A 14821-nucleotide genomic window follows, 5' to 3' on the forward strand; every position below is an offset into this window, starting at 1 on the left:
AGAAATACAAAGCTATAACAATGTGCGTAATAAAGTTAAAAAAAGACTCAATTACTTTCATTGAATAATCTGATCATAAACCCACAATTCATCGAATCCCAACAAACACACCGTATAAGAAGATTACATCGGATATAACTCCAAGAAGATCGAGGAGAACATTGTATTGAAGATCAAAGAGAGAGAAGAAGCCATCTAGCTACTAGCTATGGACCCATAGGTGTGTGGTGAACTGCTCATGCATCATCAGAAGGCAACAAGGATGATTTAGAAGCCCTCCGTGATCGATTCCCCCTCCGGCAGAGTACTGAAAAGGCCTCCAGATGGAATCGCGAAAGAACAATAGCTTGCAGCGGTCGAAAAAGTTTTTCGGGTGGCTCTCTGTTAGTTGGGAATATTCGTGAATTTATAGAGGTGGAATTAGGTCAAATGGAGCTGCGTGGGGCCCACGAGCTCAGGGGCGCGCCCATGTGAGCTCATGGCTCTCTTGTAGGTCAAAAAAATAATTGGATTTTTAATGAGATCAACGACCTCGAAGTCATTGGGTCGTTCTGAACTTAAAATAGTTGCACTAAATTTGCAAATTCTTTCTCTTCAGATGGTTCATCTGATGTTGATTTGAATGATCTGATTTCTGTGTTGACCGTTATGCAGTCATGTTTGCCCGATAATCCAATGCCTGCTATGGAGATTTTTGAGTTAGTCAATGAAGCAGATTGTTATCCCAATATTTATATTGCCTATCGGATTTTATTTACTATGCCCGTGACTATGGCATCAGCGGAGAGAAGTTTCTCAAAGTTGAAATTGGTGAAGAACTACCTAAGATCTACAATGTCACAAGAGATATTAAATGGCTTGGCAACTTTGTGCATTGAGAAGGAATTGCTTGATGAAATTGATATTGGTACTAGGGACAAATGCATTTTTGCCCTTAGTCGGAACCACCCCACGGGTTTTGCCCTTACTTTTCGGCTCTGCTCAATTTTGCCCTTATATTTGTCCTTGAGGTCATCCGAGTGCCCTTTGACCATTTGACGAATACTTTAAAAATTCATAACAAATTAATATGAACCCATAAAAATGAAAATAAGATATCAAAATGTTTAGAAAGATATTACCTTTATGTGCATGCCATTTTCATTAATGAATAAAGTAATGTTAAACTACCCCAGGTTATTAATGTTATTAACATTATTAAAAAATGTATAAATATACTTTTTTTCATCAATAAAAATTACATGCAAATGTAGGTCATGTTTTCTGAACATCCTGATATCTTATTTCACTTTTTTGAGTTAATATAATCTTTTGAATTTTCAAACAACTTTGATCATTATTCTGAAACTTCATAATAAGCTGATATGAATTCATAAAAATGCAAATAAGATATCAGAATGTTCAGAAAACATCACCTATATTTGCCTGTAATTTTTATTCACGAAAAAGTATTATTTATACCTTTTTATTTTTAGTAATGTTAATAACATTAATAACCTCAGTTTGTTTAAACAATACTTTTTTCCTGAATGCAAATGATATGCACATAAAGGTAGTGTTTTTCTGAACATTTTTATATATTTTCTGTATTTTTATGAGTTCATATGAATTTGTTATGAATTTTTAAATTATTGCTCAAATGGTCAAAGGACATTCAGACCTCTGAGACAAATCTAAGGGCAAAACTGAGCAGAGCCGAAAAGTAAGGGCAGAACCCACGGGCTGGCGCAAGAGCAAAAGTGTAATTGTCCCTTGATACTATCATTAGTGATTTTGCATCTCGGGTCATTAGAAGGAATTTTTGAATGTATTATGTAATATTTTATTCAATATTCACACTGGTTTCGGATGGACTTATTGTTTTCTTTAATACAATTTAATATCTACATATGTTAATTACTACTTAAACATTTATTTTAAGGGCTCGGAAGGGCCTTGGATTATTGTTTTGCCCGGGGCATCTGAAATTTCAGGACCGGCCCTGATTGTCAGCACAAAACCGTATGTTTTATAAAGCAGGAAATGTGATACTAGTGTTTCTTTTGATTAAAATTTGGAAAACGTTGCGTGTCGGCGGACCGGCCGAAGCTTCGGCCGGAAGCACGCGCGCCGCTCGATCGCACAGCAATCCAACGGGACAAGTCTCCCGATCCACTCTTTGCGTTGGTTGTTTTTTTCTCTTGGCCCACCGAGTCCCCTTGACCCATCACGAGCTGTTTCTTTTTTTTTTTCTCGTCTTCTCTAGTGCCTCGTGCGAGGAGGGCACCCCAGGTCTTTTTCAACCTTCATCTTCACAATCGCTCGCTGAACTCTGACATGGGATGGGAAAAGGAGTTGCAACCGCAGCTCGGCGAAGCTGCATCCGTTTGTCGGCGGTGCTATGACCATGCCGACCATGGCCATAACCACACCGTCATGGCACTGCAAGCTCCAGGGGCGGTGGGGTGCTGCATGCTATGACCGTAGTGGTTGTGTGCTCGAACTAGCGCCGTGGCGAGCTGGAACCAGCGACAATTTTTGCTACATCCACTCGTGGCGGAGCTACGACCTGTGACGGTGGAGACGAGGATTTGCTGTAACCGTCGTCTGCTTTTGCTACGACCGACGAGAAAATTTGCTACATCCATTCATGGCAGAGATGCGACCTGGGGTGGTGGCGACGATTTTTGCTGCAACCATCGTCTGCTTTTGCTAGGACGGACGAGAAAATTTGCTACATCCATTCATGGCAGAGATGCGACCCGGGGTGGTGGCGACGATTTTTGCTGCAATTGTCGTTGTTTTTTGCTACGACTATCGAGGTTTTTTGCTACATGGTGTTGACTGGTGGCCGCGTTCGTGCTACCCCGTGTAGCGAGCGTCGACGGAAAATAAAAAGGTTCAACGGGCATGAATAAAAGTTTCAACCGGTGTGAGGAAAAGCTTCAACGGCGGGGTGGATAAAAAGCTTCAACGGGCGTGAGAAAAAGCTTCAAACCGAGGTGCGAGCGGTGACACTAAGAACTGTGGCCGGCAGTACGGTGGTGTTTCGATGGACATGGTACGGCGGCGACGGCGGCTAGGTGCTTCAACAACAGAGACGTCGGGCGGTACGGTTTTGCTACGAGGGGCTATGACGTATTGTTAGAACCGGCGAGGACGGGTGCTACGAGGGCGAGCATCGGCGACGAGGGCGGACCGGCGTTGAGGCAAGTGACGAGGACGCCCGGCGAGCTGGCTGCCTTAAGGACTCGCGATGGGGCGCCATGGCTTTTCTTTTGTTTCTCTAACGAAGCAGGGTTTTTTTTAATAACTTTCTAACGAAGCAGTTTTAGCGAAGGAGAAGGCTACATGCAAATCCTGCTGCTGTAACTTACACGGATCGTACGGACGCGGTGCGACCGGCCGAACTTTCTGCCGGCGCACCGGCGCGTATTACTGGCCTTAAAATTTAGGGTCGTCAATTGTGATGTTTTATTGCAATGTACTCGAAATGAACAAACTCTCCTACTCTGCCTGCCCTGCGTCCGCGACGGGAGCCCGACCGCACCCACGACTGCCAAGCCCCACGGGAGCCCGGCGACTACGGCGGCTCACGCCGGCCGGCTCGCTGCCCTCCTCCTGACCTCTCGTCCGCCTGCCTTCCTCGTTCCGGTCTGCCGTAACTTTTGCCGCGACTGAACAACGCGACCGACGGCGGTGCTCCCTCTCGGCGCAGCTCGTACCTCGGTGAGTTTCTCCATTAATTTGCCACCCAATTGCGCCGCCCCTACTTTCTGCATCAGTTTTCCATCAATTCCTTCCTCGCCCGCCTTGCACCTACCGCCGGGGGCCTCGCCCTGTTCCTGCCGCACTCCGCTGTGAAGCCTGCCGAGCCGCCGCCGAGTTCGCCTGCCGCAACTCTCTTGCCGCTAGGGCTAACTGGCGGAGCGGGCGAGGGAGGCGTGGCCGCCGGCGTCTGTCGGCTTTGCGTGAGGTCTGGCGTGAGTCGACCAGGTAGGAGAGTTATCACTTTGATGAAATGCCAAAAGGGTATTACAGTATGTTCATTTTCCTTGGTGATTACTTACCGTTAAGCCAAATTGTATAAAAATATGCAGATACAATATGTTAGCAAAGTCGCAAAGTACAATGTATCATTTATCTGTTACAGTGTATAGTTTGTCTTCGCAAGTGGCATTCTGCAATCTGCCATTTTATCAAATTCCCTTCCAGAGAACGGAAACAAATGCTAGAGAAATCGATCTGTTCTTTCAAGGCACAACCTGCCTTTTAGCCGCCATCTCGTGGCATTGCAGCCTCGTCCCTTCTCCCTTTGTTACTATCGTTCGCCGTTGCCGCTCCTCGCTGGCATGACACCAGTAGGCTACTGCAGAACATCTCATATTGACTGGCTACGGTGCCAACCAACCAGTGTCGGGGCTAGGAAAATTATATGGCGGGGGCCGACTAAAGAGGACAACACATTCGTACAGATTTTTTTGCGAAAAAAGAAACAAATGTAATGTCAGAATATAATTCATTAATTATACCACCATTCATTGTCAACCGCAAAAGGGCGCACACTTCTCGATTTGGTTATCGCCCAAAAGAAAAATCTAGACAACAGAAGATAGATGAACTAACTTGTTTTAGCTAATGACACTCGGCATGACGATTCATCGAACTCATCTATAATTGCATCTGTTGATATTCCAACCGCAATCTCCTTTTCGATATAAATTACGAGGCAATCCCTTAGAAATCCATCTTCCATTTTAGTCTGACACTACTAGGGAAAAGCCTAGCAGTAGCGCTGGTTTTTGGCCTATCAGTAGCGCGGGTAAGCGCGCTACTGATACGGCACTACAGCTAAAGCTTAGCAGTAGCGCCTACTGGCACTCGCTACTGCTATATCTACTTAGTAGTAGCGCTTTCCAAACCAATCGCTACTGCTAATTACTAGTAGCGCTTTCGAAAACAATCGCTACTACTATTATTCCGTATTTTATTTATTTTTAATTTTAGGTCGTATTCATGCACCTTTATACAATTTTTCATACAGTAGCAATTTAGAGATTGTTTTTACATTATAATGAGTTATCATCATCATCATCATCATCATCATCATCATCATCATCATCATCATCATCATCATCATCATAATAATATCATTAACAACTTATCATCATAATATATCATTGTCATATAACTCCTCATAATCATCATTTTCGTCAATGAGACATCATATAACAACTTGGTCACTAGTTATAATAACAACTCCTCATCATCATCATAGTACTCATAATCACTACTCCTACTCAGCATCACCATCAAGTCTAAGACATTGTAGTCATATATAATCAACACTAACTAATTGTTCTTAATACTTAGGACCTACTCCTCTCTCCTAGCTAAAATACCAAAAAACAGATAAACCGGTCCTTCACCATAATGGAGAATGGACATAAACCTATCTCCAACTTGTGGCTTACGCACATTCATTTTGTCTCCAATTATTTGCGTGTGCGCATTCATCATTTTGCTCCATTCTTTGATTTTGAGCCTTCATCATTTGAAGAAATCGAGTATGCAGTATGGTAAGTCTTCGAAGGAGTTGGTCGTAAGCTAACCATATGCATATCACCTTTGGTAAATAGCATGTCAGGCACAACCTGCTTCGGGAGCCTCTGTTCAAAAACGTAGTAGTAACATATATAGTTAGCAATGTAGTTTACTTAAGAATAATGTATGCAATGAAGTTACCATCATTAACAAAATCTTACCAAGTTTTTGGCAATGAAGTTACCATCAAGCAATTTATGGACTAGTGGCACGTATCTAGTATAATTTGGGCTGATAGAGTGACTTGTTTTGAAGACCTCAACATCTTCTATGAATGAGACAAGATAACCTTTCTCCTCACAATTAAGCTTGGAGTCATAGCTGTAGTATGTGTTGTCTACTACCTTCCGAGTATTTCTTAAAGATAAGAAATAAGATGACAATTATAAATAAATAAGTTTTGTACGAAAGAACACCAAATATTTTTAAATTAACAACATAAATTACCGAACTTAACAAATTAGTTTGACAAACTCACATCTAGGCAAAACTGGAGGCATATCCACATCCACCCAGATGTCGATATTATCATCATCATCATAATCTTCGGGACAAATATCAAATCTTATTCGCATTCCCTCCTCAAATCCATATGCCTTGCAGAGAGCTTCCCAATTAGAGCAACCGAAATGGGAGCGATCGACCGCATTGTACAACTTAACCAGAAACTCATAACCATGTTTAGTTCTTAAGTGAGCCCTCCTCGTCTCCACATTCTCAAAGTCATCTAAACCAAAACCAAGCTTCTCCGATACATATGGTCTAGCATGGCACGGGATGTACTAATCGAATTGAAAAAAATCCATAAATTACACGTTGAACAAAAGAAGCACAAGTGATGATATTAATTACGATGAAATGCTTGTCGTTGTGTACCGTACAAACATCAAAGGTCTCTTCCAGCTTCACGGTGAAAAACCTATCATTTTGCAGGTGAGGAAACCTGTCGCACACACCCCGGTCATCGTAGCAGTACCCGCACTCCGGGGTCCCATCGTCATCAGACATCTCCTGTGTTCAAAATTCAAAGATTATAACTCGACGGCAAAACCCAAAAAATCCGGCATGACCTTTGCTAAAAAAAGGACATATCGAGCGCCTGAAATTTGCCGGAACGGAAATTAATCAACACTCCGGCAAAACATAGGCCACTTATCAATGGTCATTGCATTTCAATGGTTGAAAATATGAACAAAAACATTTGAAAAATATCTTATATATAATCCTAACACTAAATAAACTAGTTTTATTAACTACTTACTAAATAAACTAGTTTTATTAACTACTTACTAAATAAACTAGTTCTATTAAGTACTTACTATAAATAAACTAGTTCTATTAAGCACTTACTAAATAAACTAGTTCTGTTAAGCACTTAATATAAATAAACTAGTTATATTAATCACTTACTAAATAAACTATTTCTATTAAACACTTGCTAAAAATTCTACTACCCTAGTTCTACCCTAAATTTTCTTACTTCTATTATATTCAAAACACCTAAAATAGTCAAAAAAAATTATTCTATTAAAAAACCTACAGTCTACGATGTCTACATTCTAAAATCTACATTTAAATTACCTACGATTTGCAAGAACAGAGACAAGGGAGGGAGGGAGGAGAGAGCAGGGGGAGGGGGCGGCCGGAGGAGGAGGGGGAGGGGCCGGCCGGAGGAGGAGGAGGGAGGGGCGGTGGGAGGAGGGCTGCCGGTGGAGGAGGGAGGAGGGGGCGGCCGGAGGCGGAGGGAGGAGGGCGCGGTGGGAGGAGGAGGGACGGAAGGAGGGAGTACCTCGGTGGCGGACGGACGGCGGCAGCGGCGGCGACGGACGACGGGTATCGGCGCGGGCGAGAGTGACTGAGGGAGAGTGAGTGAGAGAGAGGGTCGGCCGCGTGGGGGGATAAGGTAGGGTTAGTAGTAGCGCTGGTCAGATAAAAGCGCTACAGCTAAGGAGAATAGCAGTAACGCTGGGCGAGTATAGGCGCTACTGCTAAGTTGGGCTAGCCGTGTGCCCCCAGTTCAGACATAGCAGCAGCGCTTTTTGCCCGTACGCGCTACTGCTAAAGTTTTAGCAGCAGCGCGGTTTGTTTATGTTAGAGTTATAATATAGGTCATGTACCCCTTTTGTATTTACCCCGTTGTATAAGGGGTTTCCTGCATATGTTCCACACCTGTACATGTATATATATCGGCCTATGGCCTCATGGGAATATAAGTTGCTTATTCCTAACATGGTATTAGAGCTTTAGGTCTTTTTTCGCACGCGCAACTCGTGCTACGATCCCATCCCCGCCGCCGCCGCGGTTTCTCTTCGCCTCGGCGTCGCTGCTGCGTCTCTTCCTCGCCCCGCCGCCCCCGCCTCCGCTGGAATCCGATTCCATCGCCTACCAACCCCCCGCCCCGGCTCCGCAGCAGCAGCAGCCCGGGATCGCGTGGAGGCTAGTGACGCTCCCCTTCTACGTGGTCTCCGGTGGGGTCGGCCTCGTCACCGGTTCCATCCGTCTCGGTTTCTGGGTCGCAAGCGGCGTGCTGTCCCGATCCCTCTCCCTCCTCGGCCTTGTGCAGGGCGGCGGACCCCAACCTCTGCACCGAGATTCTCGTGGCCAACAACTGGGACCTCCAGCTTGCCGTCTCCTCCATCACCGGCGACCCCTCCTTGCCCGAGCCGTCCACTTATGTCCCGCCTGCCGTCCGGTGTTCTGCTGATTCGGGTCTCTCCTAAAAAAAAAAGTCTGCTGCATCGGGCTATGTTGCTGTCCCTCGCTGTCCGGTGATCTTCGATGGTACTAACTACACCGAGTTCGCTGGCTTCATGCGCATTCACATGCGTGGCATCCGTCTCTGGGGTGTTCTTTCTGGCGAGGTCTGCTGTCCGCCACGTCCGGTTCCTCCGGTGGCCCCTACTCCGCCGACTCCACTGGTTCTTCCTACGGATGCTAATCAGGCCGCCAAGGATGCGGCTAAGATTGCTGATGAGGCTGCTGATCGTGCCTATGATGAGAGGGCTTTGGCTTATGAGGAGGCTCTTCAGACGTATCATGGTGCCTATGATGAGAGGGCTTTGGCTTATGAGGAGGCTCTTCAGACGTATGATGGTGCTTTGGCTTATGAGTAGTGCTTTGTACTAAAGCTGCGACAATTAATATGGATCGGAGGGAGTGGTACTTTTAGCAATGATTATACCAACTAGTTCCGTGGTACTCCCTCCGTAAACTAATATAAGAGCGTTTAGATTACTATTTTAGTGATCTAAACACTCTTATATTTGTTTATAGAGGGAGTAGGCTTGAGGCTTGGAGACAAGGAACTAGACACCTATGTGAACAAATTTCTCCAGTGTGAATGCTTATATTCTACTGAAACTGGAATCCTGCATTGCTACGTGCTTATGGTTCCTGGAGTAGGGACCCAAAAGATAACAGTTTAGCCGTAAGGTGATTCCTTTGTGTTAAGTGTAGTTAACACCTATCATGGTTATTGATGCTGAGCAATCCCTAAATAAGATCCCACGCTCAATAGCTATAGCAAGGGTTGAACGCTGTAATACCGTATTGTTATGTCCTCTATTTCCTATACATTATGTGAAAAAAAACTAATCTCTTATGAAGTTACTTCATTTGTTCCAAAAACCTTTTTTTCGTGAAAGGCAAGAGCTCTGCCATGCAATATAAGGGGAAATAATACGTTGTGTACAGGGAAGCCCAATGCCAAAGAAAGGAGAGAATTCCTTATTTGACACTCTCTTAAAATTGTGTTCCTTATTTGGCACTGGAGAAAATTTTCTTCCTTATATGATCTCTAGTCTTCATTTTTTTTCCCTATATGACACTCTAGTGCATTTTGTACACGTGAAAAGATCAGGTCAAGTCTACTACGTTTAGGAATTTTCCCCTGGATAAGAGGCGGGGTGGGCGGACAGAGTCAGCCGGCCGGACAGCAACCGCAACGCGGCCGGAGCCCGGAGTGGCCACCTCACCCACACACACCTACTCGTGGACTTGGTCTCCGCCTTGGTTTCTTCCTCTTTTCTGCAATGCTAAGAGCGTCAATGATCAATGTCGATCGACGTCGCACTCACAAACCATACTGCATGAAACTAGACCCACAGCTGAATACGTTCTAAATACATTGGATGCATGCGCTCAGGCTCAGGAATACAGAATACACACGCATCCCAAAAGAGACCAACGGAGGAGATAACATGTTCAGCTGTGCTCACTCTCATAAACGAATTTTCCCTAATTAGGCTCAATGCTGCATATTTCTGTTCACATTATGTACAGGGTTAAAAAGGTCTTTTCACGTGTACAAAATGAACTAGAGTGTCATATAGGGAAAGAAATTAAGACTATAGGTCATATAGGGAAGAAAATTTTTCCAGTGTCAAATAAGGAACATGATTTTAAGGGAGTGTCAAATAAGGAATTCTCTCCAAAGAAAGACGAGAACAACAAGAACCAAAATAGGAAAAATAAAAACCTCTGAACTGGACACAGCTAGCTTGGAGAGGCGAGCCAAAACAGCAGGCCTAGGTCATATACTCGTAACCGTAGGAAAGAGCGTCAACCTGTGGGAGGTGATTGTTAAGCTTCATTCACTAGCCAACTCATCCAAAAGTCCAAACTTGTGGAAAGGGCTAGGCAATCCACATCAACACCCCCTCTCACATGTGACACGTGAAGTCAACACGTGAATAGACTCAGAGGTATCGCTCAAGAGGCCTATACGTGGACACAGAGGGGGGCAGCAGAATTTTTTTGATAAATTGTGAAAGCCAGGACTTGAACTCAAGACCTTAGACCCTGATACCATGTTAAGCTTCATGCACTAGCAAACGCAACCAAAAGTCCAAACTTTTTGAAAGGGCTAGGCAATCCACATACACACTTCAACAGTGATCGCATCTCGAGTGATGAGGTCTTGTTATGCCTCTTCGATCTCTGATGCAAAACTTTGACTGCAGTTTCCAACCATAGTATGTCATAAAGATAACAAAAAGTGCATAATATGCCAGAAAAATCTAATGACATACTCCCTCCGTCCCAAAATAAGTGTCTCAACTTCGTATTTTTAGCTTTCGCTGTTTGTTCTGACGACACCAAATTTCAGTGTTGTATCTGCTTATTCATTGAGGCCATATGTTATACTTCCTTCTTTAACACAGAAGGTTATTGTTGTTGAGAAATAAGCTACCGTGGAGACCCATATGCCACATGTTTTAGTAGGTTAGATATTCTCTTGTCTGTACTAATATGGGAGCCGTGGTGCTGAAAACATTGCCATACATGTGTCAAGCTACGGCATTTATACATGTGGCTGAATAAACTGGTTATCTTAGGAGTTAGGATGAAGTCTAAGACGAACAGGGGCATGCAGAAGGCAGGAAGAGTAGATCATCTCCAAGGAGGAGGACCAAACTGGATTCTTGTTGCCGGAGGAGTTTTACTAAGCACTCTCTCCGTCAAACTTGGATGCAAATTAAAGCAAATGTTTGATACGAAGGAGCAGAATGGCTTTTCCAAAGGTCTAATATTCCCATTTTCAGATGAAACCTTTATCCCCTTTCGTACTCTTTATATGCTTTATGCTTACTATGCAAAACTGCAGCCGAAAGTAGGCCTAGAGGATGTGAATTGCACTCAAACCTATGCAGGTTTCGTGGCCAAACTAGCTGCTACTATTGTATTTCAGGTACTTCTATAACTTAGTATATTCTGTTGCCTGCTTCTCATTTTCCACTGAACCTTTAGTCAAATTGTAAATTCAAGGTTTCAGTTGTTTATTTATATCTCCGAGTTTCTGTACTAAAGGACATCAAGTAGAGCAAGTGCATATTGGTCTACTAAAAGGCTTAGTTATGATCAAAAATCGTCATCTTTGCCATGCATTGATTATGATCTTGGTCTCTTATCAGTTTCATGTCCATTCGGAGATGATAAGTTACACACATTTGCATATAATATATAAAAATATGGAAATTTCAGTATGCTAGTTTGGATCAAAGTGTAATGTAGCGGCACAAAGATCTGGCACTATATTGTTAGTTGCTTTATATATCTGCAAAAAATCTAGTTAGATGCATGGCAGTTTCTAATTTGTGGTTTTGTCATGTACGCAAACAAAGTTCTACCTTATAGTTTTGGATTTTTATTAACATTTCCGCATGGTAACCATATAACTCTTGGTCAGTTACCTGTCAAAGATAGAAATACAACCGGAGAGCTAAGTTGAGTTTGTTAGATCATATTAAGTGTGACAGAGTTGTAACTTAATTAGTGATGAAATGCATAATTGGATCACAAAATTTCTTAAGCACAATACAAGGAGCAACAGTGAGATGGCATGGACTTTGTTCCTATGAACATATGGCTTTTAAATTTGTCAAGAGGTAGCACCTTAGGTTCTACAGTGTACGGAAATCTACAGATCCAGAAATGATAGGAATTGTCCCCAGGTCAGATTTCAGGTTGCTACTTAACAAAATCATTGTGTTGTAACCATTAGCCAGCCAAACAAGTTCTATTTGGCTAGTAAAATCTACCAATCTAAGGATATTTGATTTACTTTCAGAAGTACTCCCTCTGCTAACTAATATAAGACGTTTTCCCCATAAAAAAAATTAAAATATAAGACGTTTTATGTCACTAAAGTAGTGACCTAAAACGACTTATATTAGTTTACAGAGGGAGTACAACTTAGAGCAAAATCATTCTGCTGTAACCACTAACCAGCCAAACAAGTTCTTGGCTAGTACAACCTACAAATCTAAGGATATTTAATTTATTTTCAGAACTACAACTGACAAGTTATCGTAAACCTGCACCCTCCTTTGTCTTTCATGTGCAGTACATTGTCTTGCAAACGACAGACATTTAGTGGGGTTGGGTAGTTGCATTGCTAGCTTTGTCATATGAGTATTGTATCAAGATAAAGCCTCAATCCCGGTGGATACTGGACACTCTCAGAGCCTCTCCGCCAGCTGTGTAGCTGCTAGGTAGGTCCCTAATGACAGTAGTCCATTTGTTTTCACGTGTTGCTTTGCAGTCATAACAAACACTGCACTGCACGCCCCCACCTTGGTGGTCGCCTTTCTTCCTCCTTACTCTCGAATATCTATGATTGTCATAGGTTCAACTTCCCTATTGGCTGTCGAGCACCGGGGTCTGCAAAATTAGTCAGGATGATTGCATTATTGTATTTATGTCAAAGTTGCAATTTTGGGCATGAGTTCAGCATTTAGAGACACAGAGATGTCATCTTCCTACTTGGTTGTTTCTTCAATTATGCTGATTGAATTAAAGTACCTTGGTCACATTGTATCATTACAGTTTGGCGCCTTAATTTGGCGTTTGAAACCCAACCCTTTCTTCATGGTGTAACAGCTTTTCCAAAACGTTGAAAATATTAAATGCTGATTGTAATGTGCAGGGCATTCAGATGGTGGAGTGGAAGTCAAGCATCCTCCTGCAAGTCCATCAAAATCAGCTGAACCCTCGCTTCCACTTGTGAAAATACCAGTGCAAGAATCAAGCAAGGACAACAGTGGCGTCATGTGGATATCATCACCTGACCGCCTTGAAGATCCTCGTAAACCATTTCAGTACTCAAACAGTTCTGGCTCTCCACGTGTTTCAGAGTCAGGATCTAACATTTATAGCAAGAGAGAGGTCATACAGAAGCTGAGGCAGCACCTGAAGAGACGTGATGAGATGATCATGGAGATTCAAGCTCAGATTGCTGACCTTAAGAACTCTCTTGCCATCCAGGAGAACCAGTCGTCTAATTTGCAGTCTCAGCTGGAGTCTGCTAACCGAGATATATTTGATTCTGAGCGAGAGATCCAGCATCTGAGGAAGATCATCACAGACCATTGTGTTGGCGAAGCACTCTCTCACGATAAGCCGTTGCATGTTGGACACTGGCAGTCAGATGCCACCAATGGGCATGCTAATGGCTACGCCAATAGCAGCGTCGGTGACCCTGAGCTGCATTTTATTGGTATTGGGAGGAAGAAAGAAGAGTTAGAGAGGATGGAGATGCTCAAGAGGGAGGTGGGTGAGCTGAAGGAAGTTATCGGAGGGAAAGACTTCTTGCTTCACAGCTACAAGGAGCAGAAGGTCGAGCTCTGTTCTCAGATCAGGGAATTGCAGGAAAAACTCTCGTCGCATGTGCCGAACATATTGTAGGATCTACTGGTAATGTTCGTTTGCCAAAGGAGCAGCAGCTGTAGCCCTGTTCCCATGCGGTCTTGCACCACTGGTTTGCAGGAAAATCTGTCGGTGCACAGGCCGAACATCCTAGGATATTTGCAGAATGTTAGGTTGATTGGTTTCTTTCTTTCTTGGCCATATTGTTAGGTTGGTTTGCTTCAGTTCCCGCCCTCTGTTGCTTGGAATTACAAAGGGTTTCTTTGCTCAGTTGCTGGACCTAGGGTAGCTAAATTAATGGGAAGTTGATACTCCAGACTTACGGTGCTGTACAGTTTTTCTTTTTATGGTTTGCAGACACCTCTGTGTGATGTTTAGAGAAATATTCTTTTTCCTTTCTAATGTGTGGTCGTTGACATTTCTATGTAACTTTTTTCAACAAAGAGTGGATTTTATTGGCTTAAAATGGAGCATCAAAGGGATACAAACACAATTGACACACACATGGACTAGGATGCACACAACCAATACCAACACATGCACAAGAACACACTAACAAATAGCAAAATTATATAAGATTAAAGTTATGGGTAGGCGAGGAAAAATAAAAATAAAAAGAAAACAAAGCAAAATTATATAAGATCAAAGTTATGTGTAGGCTAGGAAAATTATACAACAATGATCATATGTGCACCACTTATTTCATGATACTACATGGACGACAAGGTTCTTCAACAACACGTAGCGACACTTAGCGTCGATGTCACCAGATCCAACCATCCAAGGCCAGAATCTAGGCTCTCTCCGTGAAGAACCAAACCCATTATATTCGAGCAATGTTTTCAACAAGACAATGACTTTAAAAATCGTCATTGTTAGGTATAACCAATTCGGGCCAGACTTAGGTTTTCACCCCGTCAAGACGAGTAGCACTATCGTGGACGTCACTCATGTGTTATCGTCACCACTTTTTGTAGATCCCAACATCTACATGTGATTTGTGATTGCCCCCACTTCACAACCATTCATTTGCGTTAGGTCGTCATCCATATTTTGCATCTCTCCACTGAAGTCAACTACCAGATCTGGAGGG

General features: G+C 43.2%; 1 protein-coding gene across 2 annotated transcripts; it reads left to right on the top strand.

Annotated features, from left to right (window-relative positions):
* Positions 1–3435: 3435 nt before the first annotated feature.
* On the top strand, positions 3436–14194 carry LOC109736849 (uncharacterized). 2 transcript variants are annotated; one of them, XM_020296071.3, is made up of 4 exons: positions 3436–3708; positions 10920–11105; positions 11189–11272; positions 13010–14194. In XM_020296071.3, the coding sequence occupies exons 2-4, from the start codon at positions 10928–10930 to the stop codon at positions 13765–13767; spliced, it is 1020 nt and encodes a 339-aa protein (XP_020151660.1). In that variant the 5' UTR covers positions 3436–3708; positions 10920–10927; the 3' UTR covers positions 13768–14194. The 2 variants fall into 2 exon arrangements, with proteins under 2 accessions (XP_020151660.1, XP_020151666.1); XM_020296077.4 differs by having other exon boundaries at positions 3469–3708; positions 10927–11105.
* The last annotated feature ends 627 nt before the right edge of the window (positions 14195–14821 follow it).

The sequence above is a fragment of the Aegilops tauschii genome, chromosome 6, assembly GCF_002575655.3.
Source record: "Aegilops tauschii subsp. strangulata cultivar AL8/78 chromosome 6, Aet v6.0, whole genome shotgun sequence".
Lineage (NCBI taxonomy): Eukaryota > Viridiplantae > Streptophyta > Magnoliopsida > Poales > Poaceae > Aegilops > Aegilops tauschii.

Bases quoted from the DNA above. Each gene is read 5' to 3' on its own strand.
- LOC109736849 (XM_020296071.3), top strand. From the start codon at position 10,928: ATGAAGTCTAAGACGAACAGGGGCATGCAGAAGGCAGGAAGAGTAGAT. The intron at 11,106-11,188 runs GTCTAATATTCC...GCAAAACTGCAG, and splicing joins GCAGAATGGCTTTTCCAAAG to CCGAAAGTAGGCCTAGAGGA. The intron at 11,273-13,009 runs GTACTTCTATAA...TGTAATGTGCAG, and splicing joins CTGCTACTATTGTATTTCAG to GGCATTCAGATGGTGGAGTG.